This window comes from Rhopalosiphum padi, chromosome 3 (assembly GCF_020882245.1).
Source record: "Rhopalosiphum padi isolate XX-2018 chromosome 3, ASM2088224v1, whole genome shotgun sequence".
NCBI classification, from domain to species: Eukaryota; Metazoa; Arthropoda; class Insecta; order Hemiptera; family Aphididae; genus Rhopalosiphum; species Rhopalosiphum padi.
This window is the reverse complement of record NC_083599.1, coordinates 35687957-35708400: the sequence shown is the minus strand read 5'-3', so window position 1 is coordinate 35708400 and position 20444 is coordinate 35687957. Positions and strand designations below refer to the sequence as shown.

At 25.6% G+C, this 20444-nt stretch overlaps 3 protein-coding genes across 5 annotated transcripts in view; 2 read left to right on the top strand and 1 right to left on the bottom strand.

Moving 5' to 3' along the window:
* Positions 1 to 7407, top strand: part of LOC132924299 (RB1-inducible coiled-coil protein 1) — a 32514-nt gene extending 25107 nt beyond the window's left edge. For both annotated transcript variants that reach the window (XM_060988526.1, XM_060988525.1), the window contains exons 20-21: positions 5547 to 5614; positions 5768 to 7407. In XM_060988526.1, coding sequence (XP_060844509.1) covers positions 5547 to 5614; positions 5768 to 5902 — 203 coding nt within the window. In that variant the 3' untranslated portion in view covers positions 5903 to 7407. The remainder of the gene's footprint in view (positions 1 to 5546; positions 5615 to 5767) is intronic.
* A 2161-nt stretch (positions 7408 to 9568) lies between these two features.
* Positions 9569 to 14677, top strand: LOC132924540 (DNA excision repair protein ERCC-8-like). Its single transcript, XM_060988912.1, has 6 exons — positions 9569 to 10040; positions 10105 to 10282; positions 10876 to 11105; positions 11511 to 11806; positions 11907 to 12225; positions 13060 to 14677. The coding sequence occupies exons 2-6, from the start codon at positions 10253 to 10255 to the stop codon at positions 13373 to 13375; spliced, it is 1191 nt and encodes a 396-aa protein (XP_060844895.1). The 5' UTR covers positions 9569 to 10040; positions 10105 to 10252; the 3' UTR covers positions 13376 to 14677.
* Positions 14678 to 14991: 314 nt separating this feature from the next.
* On the bottom strand, positions 14992 to 20418 carry LOC132924539 (peroxisomal ATPase PEX6). Of its 2 annotated transcripts, none has more exons than XM_060988911.1 (11): positions 19216 to 20416; positions 18540 to 18763; positions 18148 to 18470; positions 18003 to 18076; positions 17757 to 17900; positions 17222 to 17368; positions 17001 to 17109; positions 16827 to 16946; positions 16689 to 16766; positions 15412 to 15560; positions 14992 to 15302 (listed from the first exon to the last, which is right to left on the bottom strand). In XM_060988911.1, the coding sequence occupies exons 1-11, from the start codon at positions 20192 to 20194 to the stop codon at positions 15217 to 15219; spliced, it is 2433 nt and encodes an 810-aa protein (XP_060844894.1). In that variant the 5' UTR covers positions 20195 to 20416; the 3' UTR covers positions 14992 to 15216. The 2 variants fall into 2 exon arrangements, 1 of the variants encoding a protein (XP_060844894.1); XR_009661337.1 differs by having other exon boundaries at positions 15259 to 15302; positions 15412 to 15528; positions 19216 to 20418.
* Between the last annotated feature and the right edge of the window lie 26 nt (positions 20419 to 20444).

Genomic DNA, 20444 nt, shown 5'->3' with positions numbered 1-20444 from the left:
CTTCAATATTTTTTAAAATTGAATCACTTTAAGAACTACTAATAACTTTTTTAAAGGAATCATATTATCTACTTTATCAAATTTTGTCAGTTCAGACTCATAGTCAGTGTATGCAGTTATTTTTATTAATAATTCCCATAATTAACTCTAAAATCTACACTTATAAATCTAAATAAATCAAGTTTGTCAATAATTTGAATAGGTTTCAGAAAAAATATTTAAAGAATTGTAAAAATCATAGGTATTAAAATACAGTGAGTTCCGCTTAATGTGATCACATTAGTTCAGATCATTTTGATTCCATTTTTTTTTTTATTAATGAGTATATTTATATGTATGTTTAAAATTAAATTAAAATAAAATAAATTAAAAAAACTATGTATTTTTGATTGTACTTGAGAATCTACTAATTTCATTTTAATATTAGCCTGAAATTAAAATCCATATTCAGTTAATATAATATAATATACATGATTTTTAATTATTTAAAATTAAATAAATAATTATGTATGTACATTGTACCTATAACTTTTGGATCAACTGAAAAGTATCGTTTTCGACATATTTTTGAATAGCTCCTCTTAACTTTTTTCTTTTTAGTAAAAGTTTGAAATACCATTAAAACGATAAGAATGTTCTTAAAAATGATTCAATTATCTGGTACTTGGTGATTCTAATAAAATGTTAATTTAACATTAGTAACATAAGATCTGATTTGGGACTTTCAATTTTGATTCCAATAAACGGTTGATTCTATAAACCAGTTATCAAATTAAGCAGAACTCACTGTAATATGGTTTGGTAAATACTTCTTAGTATAATATGTTGTAGATCATCAATTTCAAAATGTGTTACTTTTGGCTTTTGGGTTCTGCTAATTACAAAACACATGTTTAACTTAAAATTTTAGTTTTGGTACTGTGGTATATTATAACCCAATTAAAAGTATTTTATGGGAACATTTGTTATTACAAAATTTAAAAGTTTTCTTGATTAAGAACTTGTTCTTTGGTAAGTATTTCTTAATAATAGAGTTATTTGTTAAATTTGCATAAAAGACTGATTAGACATAGGCTGTACAGCTGATATCAGAATTTTTACATCAGGACATCAGGTATATCATTAAAAATTGAAATATTGGGAACAATACATTGAATGTGTACTACCATAAAAAGCTTCTAAAAGTATAAATCAATCAATATCTAGCGAAGAATCTGTTTTTTTCTGTTGGAATTTGGTTAAAAATTATTTTTCTCACTTTTTGATTCTCTATCTGGTTAGGCACTAGGTAGCCTTAATTGTTCTGTCCTTTTAAGATGTATCATTATTCTTAAATATCTAAAATATAATTCTGCTATATATAAATTAGAGATGTATAATAAATGAAAAATATATTGTGCATATTATTAAAGATATAATATGCGCATTTTTAATAGTGTTTTTGAGGATATATACATTTTAACAAATTTAAAATCATTGTTATTAAAAATGTTATTAAGTCTAATATTAATTAACTATTCTTAAGTATTACCTTCATTAAAATATGTAGCCATAATTCAGTTGACTGTTATTGAAAGATTATAAAATAAAAATGCCGAATTTACCGAACCTAATAAAACTTATCGGAATATAATATGTTATCAAACTTCAGTATATAGGTATTTGGTGTTGCAATTTACAATGATATTTCAATATTATAATATAATATTCACATACGTTATTATGAAGCACTGATACTATGGTTGCATGACAGCCTATATTGGATCACGGCGTTGAGCGGCGCAGAATGTTCTTATCAAATCTGACAAAAAGTCGCGTACTACTAGTGCCCTCTACAGTCATTATTATAGAAATCTTGTACCACAGACTACATTTAGTTTTATTTTGTGATGTTACCATAACTAATAACAATAATAGAGGCTATAGAGAGCGCTAGTATGACGCGACTTTCTATTCATTCTTGATAGGAACATTCTGAGCCGTCATATCCGTGCTCGTTGTGCAACCATAGTATCTACATCCGTGTTATGAAGTAATAATTTCCCGCTCTATGACTAAATGATTGATGTCAATTGAAAACAGTGTGACCAAAGTTAACAAAATATACTGGATAAAGATAATTATTGGGAAAATAATTTTAAAACTATGTACATAGTTAAAAATATATACTTTATTAATCATTGTTATTAAACATATATTATTTCATTAATTATTAAAATAAAATATCGATGATATTAACAAATTATAAATATTTATATTTATAATTAAAAATACCAAAAATAATAATGATAATAAAAATGGTATAAATGTATATGATCTAATAAGAATTTAATTTTGAATTTTATTATAATACGTTTTATTACTCTGAAGTATAAAGTATAAAACGACTATATTGCCGACTTCGTGTTAAAGTTTTATACTTCACGCCTGAGAGTTTTCGTATCAAAAGGGCAAAATACGGTTGATTAATCCATGAAATATTTCATTACGCCATGAATTAAATGATAACATCAGCTAAACAATGAATAATAATAAATTTAAAAAAACCCTAAATCAAATGTGTTTTTAATTGTGTTATGTATAGAATCTGTTAAAATTATCCGCGGACTAAGATAGAGAGAACTGGAAACGATCAAATTTTTAACGAACCCAAAATGCCTCGGTAGCACACAGCTGGTCTTAACGCTAGTTAGTGACTGGGTGGCATATTAAATTACGATATAAATAGCATGTACGTTAGAGGTACCGAGGCAATTGCGGTCCGGCTCCCCGTCACCCGCCCACCATATCGTTTCCAGTCCTCTCTATCTCTCCGTGATATTATCTTACAGTATTCAGTATCATAATTCCTAACCTAACCTAGGAACTAGGATCTAAGATCCAGGTTAGGTTGTATGTTTCATGACATAGTTTAAAATGCACAATTTAAGATACCAATACAGGTGACTCGGCACTTCGGCAGATCATTTTTTTAAAGCTCAATGTTCGATTACGGATAGTAAGAATCATACCTTGCGTCCATAAGATTATTAATGTTGTTAAATAGTTTACCTTATTACATCTGTGATCATGACAATAGATAATTTTATTTCAATATAAAAAAAGTAAAAACCAATGGTTTAAGACCATACACAAATTAGACTCCGAAAGTCCAAAATATGTATTTTAGATTACTCATTAGTTATAACTTATTAATTATTATATACATAGGGAATACTAGTTGTAATTATTTCTATGCTGAACAATTGATTTTTGGTGAAATAGATGCGCTTCACTCGGGAGATTATTTTTATACAGCATTAAGTAAAAAAATATGATCCACCAATCGTATTTTAACTTCTTGATAAATAACCTTCGGATTCCCAATGTAATTATTGAGTCGACTATCTATTTTTTATGGTTGTTTTATAGTATAATTTATGGTTTAATCAAATTTTTACTGATACCTTTTACCTTATACCTTTCACCACACCCAGTTTTGGCTTAATATTGGTTATATAGATTATTATTATGATATTACTCATATAATTGAATAATATAAAAATGATGGGTAAGTGGGTATTGCTCTGCTGTATAGTAGAGACGGAGAGTAGGTCACTATAATGGATGTGTTAAATTTGAATGCAATAAGGTATCATTGTATACGAAAAACGTTTTCTGAACGGAGATTATTTGTTAGTCTATGATAATTAGTAATATATATTATATTATTACCTATATTTAAATTGTAATAAATCGTTATTTTACGCGATTTTGTAAAAATTAAATTTCATACCCTCATAAATTTTATTCTATATTGATGCTGGAATTTTTTTTTACAGTTACTTGAAGGAAAACTTATGGATAACCTTGTATTGGGTTTTTAACCTTAGGTATAAATCACAAAAATTTTACAAATTTTCATCTTAAAAATACCTTGCAAATTATCGCGATTTTGATATATTTCGTAAACATTTGAACTTTAAATGCTTATAAACAAAAATTATAACTTACGTTTTTTTATTTTTTTTTTTACTACAATAAGTACAACTTATAATAAACCTTCTATTAAATTTTAAAGATTTTTTGGATAACCAATTTTTTTTTAGTCATTACAAAAAATAACTTAGAAAAATCGAAAATTTCAATTGTCTATAAATAGCTTTAAAAAGTCAAAATAATTTTAAAATTTAATCATAAATAGATAACGCTAATACAATAAAACCTGTGTAATATGGAAACGGTTGGGACCGGATAAGAATAAACCCGTCTCATCACCATTATAAATATTTTTAGGTTCATATCCTTCAATAATTAGTTTTAATTTCACCTTCCATTCATAACATTTTTAACATCGATACTATTTGACTCACCGCAAATTTGATGCCAAACAATATTATGCCGATTTTTAAAACTTTCTAACCAGCCATTTGATGCTTTAAATTTGGTGATTGACATTTGTTCAGCAATTTGGCGTGGTTTAGACTGTATAATTGGTCCAGAAATTGGTATATTTTTTGCTCTAGCACTTACAAACCACTCCCAAGTCAAATTATTAACTTCTTCATTAGCGTTGGATTTTGGTTTTCTTTTCATTCGCCCATTTCCTAAAATGAAAATTATACGTACATATATAGAATTTTGAATTTTATATTTTTATAGTTAAGCTTATTAGTCAGTTATTACATACCATTCATCCATTGTTCTTTTATTTCATTTTTTTGCTTTAATATATTATACACTTGACTTTTTCCACACTTGAAAAGTTCACAAATTTGTTTTACTGTTAATTTATCTTTTTCACTTGACTCAATTAGTTTAATTTTTTCATTTAATGTTAAACATTTATTTTTGGACGTCATATTGAATATACGTCTATACTCAGTCTGCGACATAACACTACTACGACACTTATCGATAAAATAAACTTATTGCAACGAAATAATCTATATAACTGATATAGATTATGTTCATTGACTAATAATTTTAAAATACATGACATATTATTTCCATGATATACAGGTGCATTACAAAAAAATCGTTTCCATTTCCACGTTAAACAGGTTCCATCTTATTCAGGGAACGATAAATTTAAAAATACATTAGGTTCGCCGGGATTTTTCCATAAAAGTCAGGTTTCCACGTTATTCGGGTTCCATATTACACAGGTTTTACTGTATAAACATTTGGTGAAAATTTCAAGTATTTACAATGATTTTTGTCAAAAACTGATTATGCGTAAAAATTCCCGTTTTTACGTTACTTTTTTATGGTTTTTCCTGACGCTTTTGAAAACTACTGGAAATTTTTTACTCTTGATCCCCCAAAGTACCAACTAAATGAATTTTCCTTTTCAAAGAGTGGCTGAAGTCAAAAAATTGACTTAATGAAATATTATCAAACTAAAAAAAACTTTTTAAACATAAATTGTATTCTATGTGAGATTACAACTGAAATAAGTTGTTATTTTTTAGCATATATTCTTAAAACACTAGAATTATTTGCAGCTAACGTAGACTAATATTTTAATATACTTTCTAAGTTAGAATATATTATTTTGTTTGTAGATGAAACACCTAAATTACAGCATTTTTCGGCAGAAGTTATACAAAAAGAATACTGTCAAGCAGTTAAGGTAATTAAATTAAAATATTTATTTGTATCATTGTTTTAAATTCTAAGCAAAGTTTAAAGGCTATTGGTTTTTATAACAACAGTTTTGGAGTAGTAGTTTTTTTTTTTTTTTTTAATAAAAATGCTATTTTTAACTCAAATATTTTTTTTACAGGAGGATAATAGATATAAAGTTAAAAAAGGATTGAAATTTTATCGAGTAAAAATACAACTGCATAAGGGACCAAATCATCGACGAGAAATATCAACTTCAGATAGTTCATCTGTCTCAGTAACTTATGTTCAATAATTGAATAACAACCGTGTGATAAATTTATATAGTTTATAATTACTTTAATACTCAAAATAATTAGAAAGTTTTATAGTCAATATTTTGCTATTCATAAAAAAAGAATTATAATTAGGTTCTTGAAGTCATAAATAAAAGTTAAGTTATGTAGTATTGGCCCATTTTAATATGCAACTGATTTATATTATAAAATGTTTCTTAAGTGGATTTGATATATTTACAAAAGTTATAGAAATATTTTTTAAAAATGTTTGAGTATAAATAATATTTTTTCATAAGAAATAAAATAACGATTATTTTCTTCAAAATTACTTTTATAGCATTTATGAATTCGACAATTAAAATTTTATATTTTAATCACTCAATGATTCTCATTTTGTTCATTATATTATAATTTTAGTTATTACGTATTTTTATTACTAGTTTTTTACTTCGATTTCTATTTTAAATTGAATCTTAAAAAACATTATTTTTTAAAAATTTGTTGTTACCCATATATATTTCATAATTATATATTATTTGTCACTGTATACTTTTTATATGCACTAAAAGCTTTATAGAGTTGTTTATATCAAACAATTAGTTATTTAAAGTTTGTGCAATTTTAATTTTTTTATAATTCCATACACATCTTAATATTCTAACATAAAAGGGTAAATATTAATTAGAAGCATTAAATTTATATATAGACATTTTAGAAATAAAGTTATATTATTACGTTTAGTGACAGTGTTTCAAATGAGGCTTTACTAATATTAAGTGGTAAAATAATTAATCATTTACCACATAAATTTAAACTAGTAATGTTTCATGGGCCACTGTTTATTTTGGTAGATATAATGCACAGTTATACGTTTGTAATTTTTTATTTTGTACTTATGACCTTAATAAATTTAAATATTTAGAACTTAACAATTAAAACATTATAAATTAAAAAATTATATAGATTTATATTTGAGTATTTTTATATTTACCTATTTTATGTATAATTGTACCTGCCATTATTCTTTATTATAAATTGTATCTCATAATTAGAATGTTACAAATAAATTCTTAAATGTTAAACTTTTAAATTTTAGTGGATATTCAATTACATAAATTTGTATTTTATTAAGTTCAACGAAATGATGTATATTTTATAATGTTGATTTATGTTTAAGATCTTTTGGTTTTTAATTTGTATACTATTTCTCATGGTCCAAGTGTTAAAATTGACAATCTTCGGTTTTACACTAATTTTGTTTTCACCAAAGATAATAAATAGTCACACTGTAATATTTTGATTTTAATAATTGTTTTTGTGCAATAGTTATTTTTGTGATTGCAATTTGTACATACCGCCTATGTATATAAAAATTAAATATATATAGGTATTATGATTAAAAGTCTATATTGTTAATTTTTATTGTTAAGAAAAAATAATATGTTTATGTAAAAATGTATATTTTATTGTATTGTATTATTGTCATTATAATTTATAATAAATTTGGCTGTGTGTATTTTTATTAGGTTGACTATTTGTTGTTCCATTATATTACCTAAATATATACCAACAAATTACAAGAACAATATTTAAATATCCATTTTTAAATAGTTTGATTGACAGTATATAAGCATAGGGAATTTAAAACTGACCTCTAATCAGTTCAATATATTATTAGACATTTTCTTAGTGTGCATAGTTAATGATCAATACTCATTACTCATTAGTGTGTAGTGTGTTGATCATTCAAAATAAATATTGATTCCTAGATCATATAGTCAATATGAATTAATGTATCTGTTAATGTAAATAATGTATCTCATCTTGCTTTTATATCCTTTTCTCTCATAATTAAACTTCCTATCCAGACATTTTCTTTAAAAACGTGCGAGGTCTTAAGCCTAAAAATGAATAACAAAAAATTATCTATAAATAACTCAAAAATAGTCAAAATATTTTGAAAATTATACCACAGAATATCATTCTGTGATTATACCATACATGGAAAATAATAATATAATAAATATAACATTTGGTAATCTACAATTGTTTGTTTTTGAATAACAACAAAAAATAAAACTGATTTCATTGAATACAAGTTTTGCGTAAGCAATAAGCATATCCTTTTATTCTTGGTAGGTATATTGCAGTGGTTCTTAACCGGTGTTCTGTGAACTTGGTATAAGTGTTTCGCCAAAATCTTAAAATATTAAAAAATGTATATATATATATATATTATATAATTACTGTTGTAGAAAAAAAATAAAGCTATTGATACTCAATAATTGATTGAGACAGTAACTTATTCATTTAATAAATTAAAAAATTTACTTACATAAAAATTAGGTTTTACTATTAAAGAATTCTTACTGTTTCAAAAATAATTAGTTGTAAAATTGCTTTTATACTTATCTAAGAACTTAAGGTAACTTATGATTATTAATTATTACGTATTTATACTAAATTATATTATGACAGTTGATTAATGATTATAATTATATAGTTAATATACATTTTTATTATGAAATATGATTAGGGCTCGGAAGTTGATGACCTTAAAAACATTTAAAAATGCAAAAAATGTCCTTAAAAATGACCTAAAAAAATTATAAAATATTTGTTTTAAATTAATAAAAATATATTTTTTTTAAATTGTACTCTATTTTACTATATAATTCTATATACATTTATCAAAGCTTACAAATTACTCAAAATATTACATAAAAATTACAAAAAGTGTCCTTTTAAATTAAATATAATATTACAAAAAAATAATAAAATTTAGGTATAATAATATTCACTACAACACAACAACGACGACTGTAATCGGTGAGATAAAATTGGATAGGTAGTAGGTACTAATCTTAGTCCGTGGTAATTTCAAAGTTCTAAGTAAGTTGTCGGTAATTCTGTATAATAATAAAAAGTGAACAAACATAAAATCAGTAAAAATGACTAAAAATGTGGGAAAATGACCTAAAAATATCAAAAACTGACTTAAAAACTAATAAACACCAAAAAATGCAAAAAAATGCAAAATAAAAATTAGTTGTTCAGATTCACATGCTAATGAAACACATTTGTAGGCATTTTGGCCAGGAGGCAGGAGAGGATCGTCTAAAAAGTTTTAAGTTCCAAAAAAAAAATGCAAAAAATGTAAATTATATTTATAGAAGTATCTTAATGTGTTGTTTCAATAAAATATCATATATTCATATACATTTTTTGGGGGCCCCTTAAAAAACTGACCCATGGGCCTTTGGTGTGCCACGCCGATACTAGCTTACATTATGTCTTCAGTTATATGAAATATTTCCACCTAAAATATTATTCCGATAAAATATATGTTTCGTATGATATATTTTATTGACTTAAATAGTTTATAAATTATAGTTAGTGTATATTTTTAGTTATGATATATTTTTCGTCTAAAAAACGTTTCTAACTAAGTGTCAAGTGACAATATAGTATATACTATATACCAAGGTGGATATATATATATATACCTATTTCCACTATTTTACGCGATCCTACTTTTGATCGCCCTGTGAAACCACGCCTCTTTATTATCTCATTGTCTGCACAAACCATTGAGTAAATAAATCATATAAACAATCAACAAATAAAAATCATAGATAATAAAGATTCTCTATGATAAAAATACACGGTTTAGGCATAGTAGTAACTACGAAATACGAATTCAAGATATTATTATTATTATTATATATATTATATACAATATACATGGTCGTAGTCGTAATCTGGCTCGGATCATACTACTATTACTACTACTCGTTGCCGCCATAATTTAAAATACTACAACTGTATCGTGTTTATTAATCGATCGTGTGGTCAATGGGCAATATTATCACAATATTTTGGATAGTGTGTCACATGATATTAATGTAATATTGAGTTCTCGTCTTGGCGCCCAGTCGACTTATAATCAACACGTCGGCCACCCCGCACCCCGCTGCCCATAAAATCGACTGACGACTACCCGTCGAAGCACCGGCGGGTCGGACTCGCGCTCGTGTCTGGCGGCGCAAACGACTCGTACCGAACCCCCTCGGTTCACCGGGCTAGGTCTCGTCCCTCCGAGCCCACCCCGCGGTCGCCATAGCAGCCGCGGCTCGAGCTCCTCATCTTCCACAGGTACGTGTCGCGCACAGTCTGATCTCTGATACACTGCTCACCACTATCTACGTCGTTGTTCTAGTGGATTCGTGTCGTCCGGCTGCTGACGGTCCGACCACTGTCGACGACCCGACGGCGTTTTGTGAGTGTCCACCGGCCAAGCGCACGCCGATTGCTGCCCCGTCCGGCTCTGCTGTGTTATATAACGCGCTCAAACGTCTCCCGTCGACATGCAACGAGCACTGTCCGCCGGTCCCAAGGTAAAGATTATGTGCCTATCCTGGCCATCTACGTAATGTGTGTACACTGCCTTCGCCATCTAAACGACGGTTGTTAATTTTAAAATGGGACGGCCCAATGGTTTCTCTTCTATCAGGTCACAGAAGTGACAGCAATATTCAGTGCATTGCAGTAGCGTTACTGATTTATATTATACATATGCGATACAGAATAAACATTTATCGAGGCCTACCATGATGTTAGAGCCCATCACTTCTTTCTCTTTTCAACGTTGTCGAGACTCTACTTTATTGCATTCGTCTAAGCAATGTTCATACCGTTATATTTCTTTACTGGTCTAGATACTGACGTAGAAATTAGAATAATCATAATTAAAGCTTACAGCTTTGTCTTGTACAATGATTTATAATTATTTAACTTGTTAGATACCTATGCTACTTTCTAAATTTGAACTTTTTTTAAATATTTTTACATTATTTGCCTACTTATTCATTAGTTCATTAGTTTTTGGTGAATTTACTTATACGAACAATAAATTAAAATGCATTATTATTTGTAAACTTAATTTTGCTATGAATTATATGTTTATATTTGTTTTTGGTATTTTTAACAGAAGAGAAAACAAAATCGTATTATCGATTTGGATATCAAACGCTCCATAGGAGCTATATCTTCCATGGAATATAAACGACGTACAATTATTAATGAGATCAATTATGTCGCCTATTCACTTAATAAAACATCTTTGCCTGCAATTTATATTAATCCAATTAGTACAGGCGCTCCAAATTATGTACAAGATGATATTCTAGGTATGGAAGTTGATCCAAGAGAAAGTAAATGGTATGTATATTTTATAATGTAGAAATTAATATTCTGGGTTGTAATATGAAATTAAAAAAGTTGTTATTATTTTTATATGCATTCCGAATGTATTGTCTTATGATAGAATACATATTTATTGAAGACGAGCAGTTAGGCTTTATTATAATTATTAAATTTTATACCATTTTTTTGAGTCTTAATAAATAATTTTATTCTAAGAAAAAAAAGTTTTTTTTATAGTTTAAAATATTATGAGTCCTGATTTTACCTTTAAATGGTTTGTAAAAATGTTAAGAGAGGCATGAAATATTGAAGTATAACTATTATTATTTTTTCTTTAATATTATTACTTTTTTAACAAAAGTAATGAACTTATTTTAAAACATTTTAGCAATAGATTTAATATATGATCTTATTTTTTAGTTTACTAGTTATATCAAGATACAACAGTGTAGCTATTTATAATGTATCCCAAAATGTTAAGATTTTTGATCAAATGAAGCGAATGACAATTCCACATGATCCAATTGATAATAACGGATCACCAAATTCAGCACATTGGCTTTGGGACGGTACAGTATTTACTGTTTGCACTATGGATTCTGTGCATTTTTGGGATTCATTTACTTGTAAAATAATTGAAACTGTGAAAATGCGTACAAAAGTTTTGAACCATGTAATGGCTGCAAAAAAATATAGTGTTAACAAATATGTTGCAGGTACTAAATAATTTAGATATATTGATTGGATTACAATTAAATATATTATTGATTAGGTATAAGATAATTAATTAATAAATAAAATAAATTGTTTTTCTAGTGACAGGAATAGAAGGACATGTATTTATGATTGATATGCTGCATGGTATTGTTGTAATGACCATGAAAAATATTGAAAATAAACCAATAAGAGCTATCAATTGGCATCCAACAAACGAATTACAATATATTACTGGCAATGACAATGGGAATATTTACCTATGGGATATTCGTTATCAGTTGAATTTTGTTTTAAAATTCCAAAGGGATGATTCTGGTGCACCAATATCAAGTCTTACTAATCCAGTTATTGGGTTACGTTTTTATAATGACGGAAATGGTGTTATATCTGTTGATAAAAAAGGAGGCATTAAAACTTGGTAATAATTATTATTTATTATTTTATTAACTATTAAAATTATATTTGGATTTTTTTTAAATATATGCATATTTATTATTGTTCAATAGTTAACCCTAAATTACACGCATTTAAAATATTTACAAGAATTCTCGAACACGTTTTTTTTACTGTGTATTGAAATATTTCAATTAAAGCTTAATAAACTGAAATGATAAGTATTATTTTATTGCTTTTAAATAAATAAAACATTGTCAAATACTTTTATTAATAATAAAACATTAATATGCATGTTATTATTAGCTTCATTATCGGCCAGCAATTATTAGGAAACACAATTTACAACTCGTAATTGAGTTTTTATAAAATTAAATTATTTGGAAATGTCACAGTATAGCACACATACGGTCTTTTAGAACGTATTAGGTAATGAACTTTGAACACTTTTTTGACATCAGATCATATAGTTGGGGGTCATATTTAACTTTAGTTAAATTAGCTAATTAGAAGGTACTTAGGTTAGAATCCTTGAAACAATGAATAAATTTCTTAAAGCCTAGCCTTTTAGACTGTGAAATATGTGCTCTAGTGTTAATTAATCAAGTAGATATTTACAAAATAAGTGCAGTATTTATTATTTAATTAATAAATTTGTATGTAATATTGACCTTCAAATATTTGATTCAATGTATTTTATTAAATACTAATAACCTTTTTTATTATGAGGTTGAAAACAAAAATAAAAACTCATATCTCAATTAAAACTAGTGGCTTTCAATATTTAGAAATACTATTTTTAAATATTAAAAATAATAATAATAATTAAGGTCAGCTAATAATAATTTATTCATTACAGGGAAGTTAGTACTGGTCTACTGCGTCCTAACCACTATGAATCTGTACAGTTATGTGACCTAAACAAGAATCATATTTTTAAAGATTATCAGTTTGCTGTTACTGAAAATTTGAAAGAAGACATTGCATTTTTGCCGTCAAAAAGAGGAATGAGAATATTTGATATTGAAAGTGGTGAACATTTACCTTTTTCCAATGATATACCTCTACCTATGAACTGTGCTACTTATGATACCAAACGATATTGTGTTTATGGAGGCTCTAACGACTTAATAAAATTATGGACACCTGAAAAAAAAAATGACTGGCTAAGTTGAATATTTGCAATGACAAATAATATTAATTTTCCTTGCATCAATTTTCTAACTTTTTACCTTTATAGTTATCTTTGTATTTACTTAATTTATATTAGAAAATCATTGTTATTATTTATTCATATTTGATATTTTATTTGTTTTATAAGATTATTGTGAAATTTTACCTAGTCTGGAGGTAAATAATGGTTGATTTAGCCTCAAACATATTTTGTCAAAACCAATGCCGGTACATGTACTCAAAGTTATGCATGCCGGACATATGACCATCATGCTTTTTAAAATACACTATGAATTAATTTTTTTTAATTGAAAAATATCTAAAATTGTAGGTTGCATTTAACTAATAATTAAAAAGTATAAAAAGTGTAATGTTTTCAAAGAGCACAACATTTCTTGGCCAGATTACATTGAATAATTTAGAGGATGTGACTTCTACATTAATAAATATAAAGAAAAAAAGCATTCATGATATTGACTTTGAAATAGCTTGCATTTAGTCAGTTTTGATTTTAAAGTCCTAGTTAAGTTAAAACTACTGACTAGTACATATTAAAGTATTAAAGTATATAAAAAATAAAAACCTTATTATACATATATATGTTCTTTTATGAGTTAAAAATATAAGGATTAAAGATGATTCTTATATACATTATGTGACTAAGTACCCATGATAGTTTGTTAAAATATTTCCAACTCTATCCAACGCAAGCAGGCTAAGAAATTAAATGCTTTCTCAAAAAAAAAAAAAAAAAAATGATAAGATTGTATACTGTAATTTATATTTAAAAATTACTATTTTTATTATTTATTACCTTTTTTTGTTTTTACTCTGTACCGATAAAAATAATTTAAAATTACAGTTGGTTAAAATTTGTTGCATACATTTTCATATTAAAAAAAAATAAATATGTATCTATTATGTATGTGTTATTTCATTTTCTGAGTTGATTTTAATCATTAATGTAACAAAAATATTAAACATTAATGTTAATACAATAATATAATAATTACCTACATTTTATTACTTAATAAACAACCGGCATTGGGGCCCTCCAAATCTAAATTGTACATTACTGGACCTTATTATTTAATTATTATAATTGTAATAGTTGATTGACTTGAAGATCTCTAAATTTATTTTAATTATCCATTGGTTTTCATCATATAAAACCATTTTACTTTAATGTATTAACTATTAGTTATAATATATTGTATTTTATTGTTTAATATGTTATGGATACAATTATAATTATAATAAAAAAATACAATTTTGCCAATAAATGTTGAGCAATTTAAAAGGCAGATGATTTAACAATTTTTGTAATATTTAAGAATTCATTATTAAGTTAATACTATTATTCAATAAAAAATTATGCATCAGGCATTAAAATGTAACTAAGAATAAATAGTCATATATGTATTACCACAATAGTTACCTACTATTTCATCAAAAAAATACACTACCTATGTTGAATTAAAGTTGATGAATAACAAAAAATATTAGTCAGATGGCTTATGTAACTCGATTAACGTTTAAAGCAAGTTGATATATAAATATAAGTACAAAAAAATATACATTTATTCCAAATACAATTTCAATAACAAATATCTAAAAACTAAATCAATATATTTTTTACTGGTTATAAACAATTTCAAGTGATAATGCCATCTAGTAAAAAAATAATAAAATTTTTAAATTAATATAACATATATTACTACAACCAAGAAAACACCTTAAATTAATATTAAATGTAATATAATAATTAATAAATAATAAAAATAATATCAGTCTTATTTATATTATTATTTTAGATATTTAGTTTTAGTAGTTATGTAAACAATTATTTTATAATAAAACTTTCACTCATTGCGTTCATAAAATCTTCTTTAGTTACCATTAAATTGTCATCAGTTGCACATTGTTTGTCTGAAATATGTTTAGAATATTTATTATAACTATTCATGTAACTTCTAATAGTAATAAATGTATAATTTCAACAGCACAAGTGTTTTTGTATCCATTTTAAAAGATTTACCATTAATATGTATTATTCGTTTTTGAATAACTCTTCTAGCACTGTTTAGCCATGCATTGTGACACATTCCATACAATTCAGCCCCTGTTACTTGATCTGGTAAATGCTCTATTAAATCTTCGAGATGAAAATTTGAATATAAATTAAATCTAAGAAAATTTAACTTTTTAGAACATTAAAAAAATAATAATAACGAGTTGATAAAATGTATAATTTGTCTAAAATGAAATGAAATAATATAATATATATATTACAGGTAATGTTAAAATTTGAATAATGTTGATATTAGCCATGCTTTTGGACAATGTGTAAATTTTTGTTTATCAACATGAAGTATCAACATTATCCAGATAATATTAACATAAACTAGTCAATATTAGATAATGTTAAAAATTATATACTAATAAAATATAGAGTTTTTATTAGCATTCTGTATACCATACTGTCACAATAATAGTGTCAAACTTCCAGAGTATAATAATTTATCTTAACAATATAGGCGGTATAGTATCTTAGTTGGACAATATTTTTGTTATAAATTCCTTACATTATAAATGCTATATAATACACCACACTGATCTATAGTTAGTTTGTATTTACATGTGATATTTACGAGTGCAATTGCCAAAAGATATAAAAGGTGTTCATGTTAGGAGAAATGCGACACCAATTGATAAATGTAAATCAACTAGCATTATGTGCAATTTAAAATTGCATGGTAGCATGCCATGTAGATGTATAAAGGATAGCACTTTAATTCTATATTTAAAATAATATTTCGAGTAATAATTTGAAATATAAAATAAAATATTCAATTTAATGTTGTATTATAAAAAAATCTCATATTGTTCAATAATATTAATAATAATTATTATGTCTTTTATGATAATTACTGTTAGGTCTTAATTTATAATTAATATTGTGTTAATATCATTGATTATAAATAGTAATTACTAATAATACATAGTAAAATAGTAATACTATTTATAATCAATGGTTACTATGTAAATAATTTAAAATTATTTCATTTCATGCATAATACATTTCTATAGTTCTTAAGCCATCATTCAAAAGTTCTTGGCTAATTTCATATTACCTGGTTAATGTTAACATAGCCAATAATTTAAAAAAATTCATGGCAATTAATAATATATGTAATATACGGATAATGTTATATTATCAAAAAATCATAATGTTGATATTATCCAAATGTTAACATTACCTGTACCATATACATAAGATACAAATTACTATTTTTTGAATAAAATTGTACATACTTTTTTGTTAATGCTCTTAATACATGAAGCTTTGATTCTTTATCATTACAACCACCAACATAAATACTTTTATCAAGTCTAAAATAAATAATTATTTTCGATTAGGCGTGGTAAAATTATTAATATTTAATAGAATACCTTCCTGGACGTAAAAGTGCAGAATCAATAAGATCTGGTCTATTTGTAGCACCTAATACAAATATTTGTTGATTTTCAGATGTCATTCCATCCATTTCAGTTAGTAATTGTGAAACAACTCTATAAATATATAAAATATGAAAAAAGAAACATTATTAAATAAAAAATTTTTACCTATCTCCAACACCTCCAGAATCTCCATTTTGACCTCTTTTAGGAGCTAATGAATCAAGTTCATCAAAAAACAAAATACACGGTACAGCTGAACGAGCCTTGTTAAACACTAATAAATATTTTTAAATATTAGTTTGAATACTTTAATTTCTTATAATACACACTTATTATTTTCCTAGCACAACTTAAAATAATATACAAGTGTATTGTTAAATATTTACCTTCTCGTACATTAGCTTCACTTTGTCCAATATACATATTAAGTAATTCAGGACCTTTAATTGATAAAAAGTTGTATTTACATTCAGTTGCGACAGCTTTTGCTAATAATGTTTTTCCAGTTCCAGGAGGACCATACAATAATATTCCTAGGTGCAAAATGATATCCGTTAAATTATTTTTAAAAAATTGTTTAAAATCTTAAAGACAATAATTATTAGTTATTACTTTTAAATTAAAAATGTATTAATTTAATTTTAATGATTCACTTGAATGAAATGGATAAATTATGGGCCACTGATCATGTTTAAAGGATGATTAGCTTACTATTTATTAATTGAATTTTTAGCAACAAAGCACACTATAAATACACGCTTGCACCAAACACAATTAACATACTGTAGCAGAATATAGAATAGAAATCTCCAATCAAAAAAGTATTTCCTAATACAGTGAATTCAATTAAGTACAACCAAGTAGTCAAACTTTAATACAGTAGTCAAAGTATACCAATCTATATTTAATGAAATTTATTACCTGATCTCCTCATATTAAAAGTTGAAGGTTTCAACGCAGACATAATTTCTTCTTTCACATTTATTAAACCACCAACATCGTCCCATTTTACAACTTGTACTGATGGTGCTCCAATTGATTTTGTGAACATTAAATTGATTTTGTCTATAAAGATGAAATCAAATAACCATTGTATATTTTAGCATAATTATTTAACATAGTTCAATCAATACAATAATACAAACTTTTAAATAATTATTTACAAACCTATTGAAAGCATTATATCAGATTCTTCTAATATTACATCAGTAGTTTTAATATTATGTACAGCCATATGATTCCTTTAAAAAAAAATGTTATAATAATTAATAAAAGCATTTTAAACATAAAACAGTTTCATTTCTAAATTTACTTTACAGCTAATAGCAACAGTGTCATATAATTTATATAATTGAAACCAGAAGTATGATCTACAATTTGGTTAATCATCTTGTTATCTAATTCAATAGAATCTCTTTTTAAAATCCATTTCAACAATTGTTCTCGGTTTGTTTTACTCAAACTTCCAACTTGTTGACATTGTAAAAATAATCTTAAGAAAACAGGGCTTAGTTCTTCTTTTGAGTTTGCAGTAGCAATAATTATAATAGGATTCTTGGTTTCTACATTTATTTGTCTGATAAATATATCCAAAATTTCTTGTTCTAAATCTTTAGTGGAAGATAAACATAAAGCCTGTAATAATTGGGTAATATAATTCATTATTTCAAAAACGATATATCTTAAAAATATCTATATATTTACTTCAATATTTTCTAAGTGTAATAAACAGGGTGTTAGTTTTTGAATATCATCAAAAAAATATTCTATTCGTTTTTTAAATTGAACAATATTGTTTGTAGGCCAGTTGAAACAACATTGAGATATGTATTGTATTCCAAGATATTTTGATACTGACTCAATTAATAATTCTTTGCCACAACCATTAACTCCATAAACTAAGAAAATTGGTTTCAAAGATTGAAAATCTAAAAAAAAAAAATAGTAAATGTTTTAAAATATAGTAGAATTTTGATTATTTAAACTGTAATTGACATGTCTGAAAATAAATACATGCTGTAGTACTCGTAGACTTAATCATGTATATATATAATGTATTGTGTAGCTTTTTCTTCTTAAAAAAAAAAAAAAAGATAATGCACATAATAATATAATCATTCTACATTATTTATAACAAGTATAAATATTAAATGTTTTTTGTGATAAGTATGTACATATACAAGGTATATCACAATAATCTGACACATTTAACTGTAATTTTAATGTAAAATTGACAAATCTCCATTGCACAGTATAATATTAAAAAAATATCCAGTAATTGAATTTTTACTTTCTCAAGTCAGATTCCCAATTAGTTTTGATTAAAAAGGTTTTACTGTATTCCATTATAATTAAGTTGATAAAATATTGAATTCATTACCTGTACGTCTCTGTTGAATAAACGGTTTGATCATCGACACAATTAATTCTCCTTCTTCATTCATTCCACCCGGAAATATGTTCAAAATAAAATCATTGAAATTATTTACGTTTAATTTTTTCAGGTTATTTATTGCAAATTCTTTTTCCATAGGTAAATATGTGTTAGTTGAATATTGAACTTCATTTACTTTAGTATGTAAATTAGATATATAAAATTTATTTTTGCAGTTATATAAATTTATTTGTACACTTCTTTCTTCTAGGTCAACAATTTTAATATAAACAATTGAAATACTAGTAGGTTCTAATAAATATTCTACTTCTGGATAAGATTTTTTTAAATCCAATTTTAATATATCTCCTATTGACACACATTTTGGCAGAGAAAAATAATTGTAAAGTATTTTATCCTGTAGTATTTGTGTTTGAGCATTAAATACTAAAGGTTTCATCACAGATATTGATACTTTTTGTGTAATTTTTGGCTCAAAGTCTTTTAATGGTTTGATAACTCTCAACATACAAGCTTGACATGTATGATTGCAATTACATAGATTAAATAAATTTGTTGAAGTTAGAATGCATTCAGATTCTTTATAAGAGGTCAACACTACTATTCTGTTATAGTGTGACATAGGTAGTTTATGGGAATCCATAGTTTTAACGTTAACTAAAACCCACTGCATGTTGTTCAATTTTAATTTGTCTAATGTCTCTTGGCTGACAAATATACAATTGTTAATTTCTAGATTGTATTTTAGAATTGTTATATTGTCATAATGATGTGTTACTAGCTTTTCCAATATATTTTCAGGAACACATTTAAAATTTATTTCAGATCCAAAAAGAATGTTGACTCTGAGATTATGAAACATTTTTGACCGCAAGACTTGAGATTTGGATCTGTTATAACATGACTTAAGTACATAATTTATGAATGAAATGTACTTGAGAAGATATTTCCTTTGAATCGCCATATTTTTGTAGTTACTGTTTTAAGTGTTATCTGAAAACGTAATCTCTGGATGGCATTAGACGAAAATTGTAAAAGACTGACTCTCACCAGTTAATTATAAACGATGACGATCTTCCCAACGGACTAAAGAAAATTGGAATTGGAAAATTAAATAAAAATATAATTTACTGATAAGAACAAAAACCGAAAATGTATTATCAAACACAGTAACACGAATAATTGCCGGTAAGCAACAACACACGCCCGTTAAT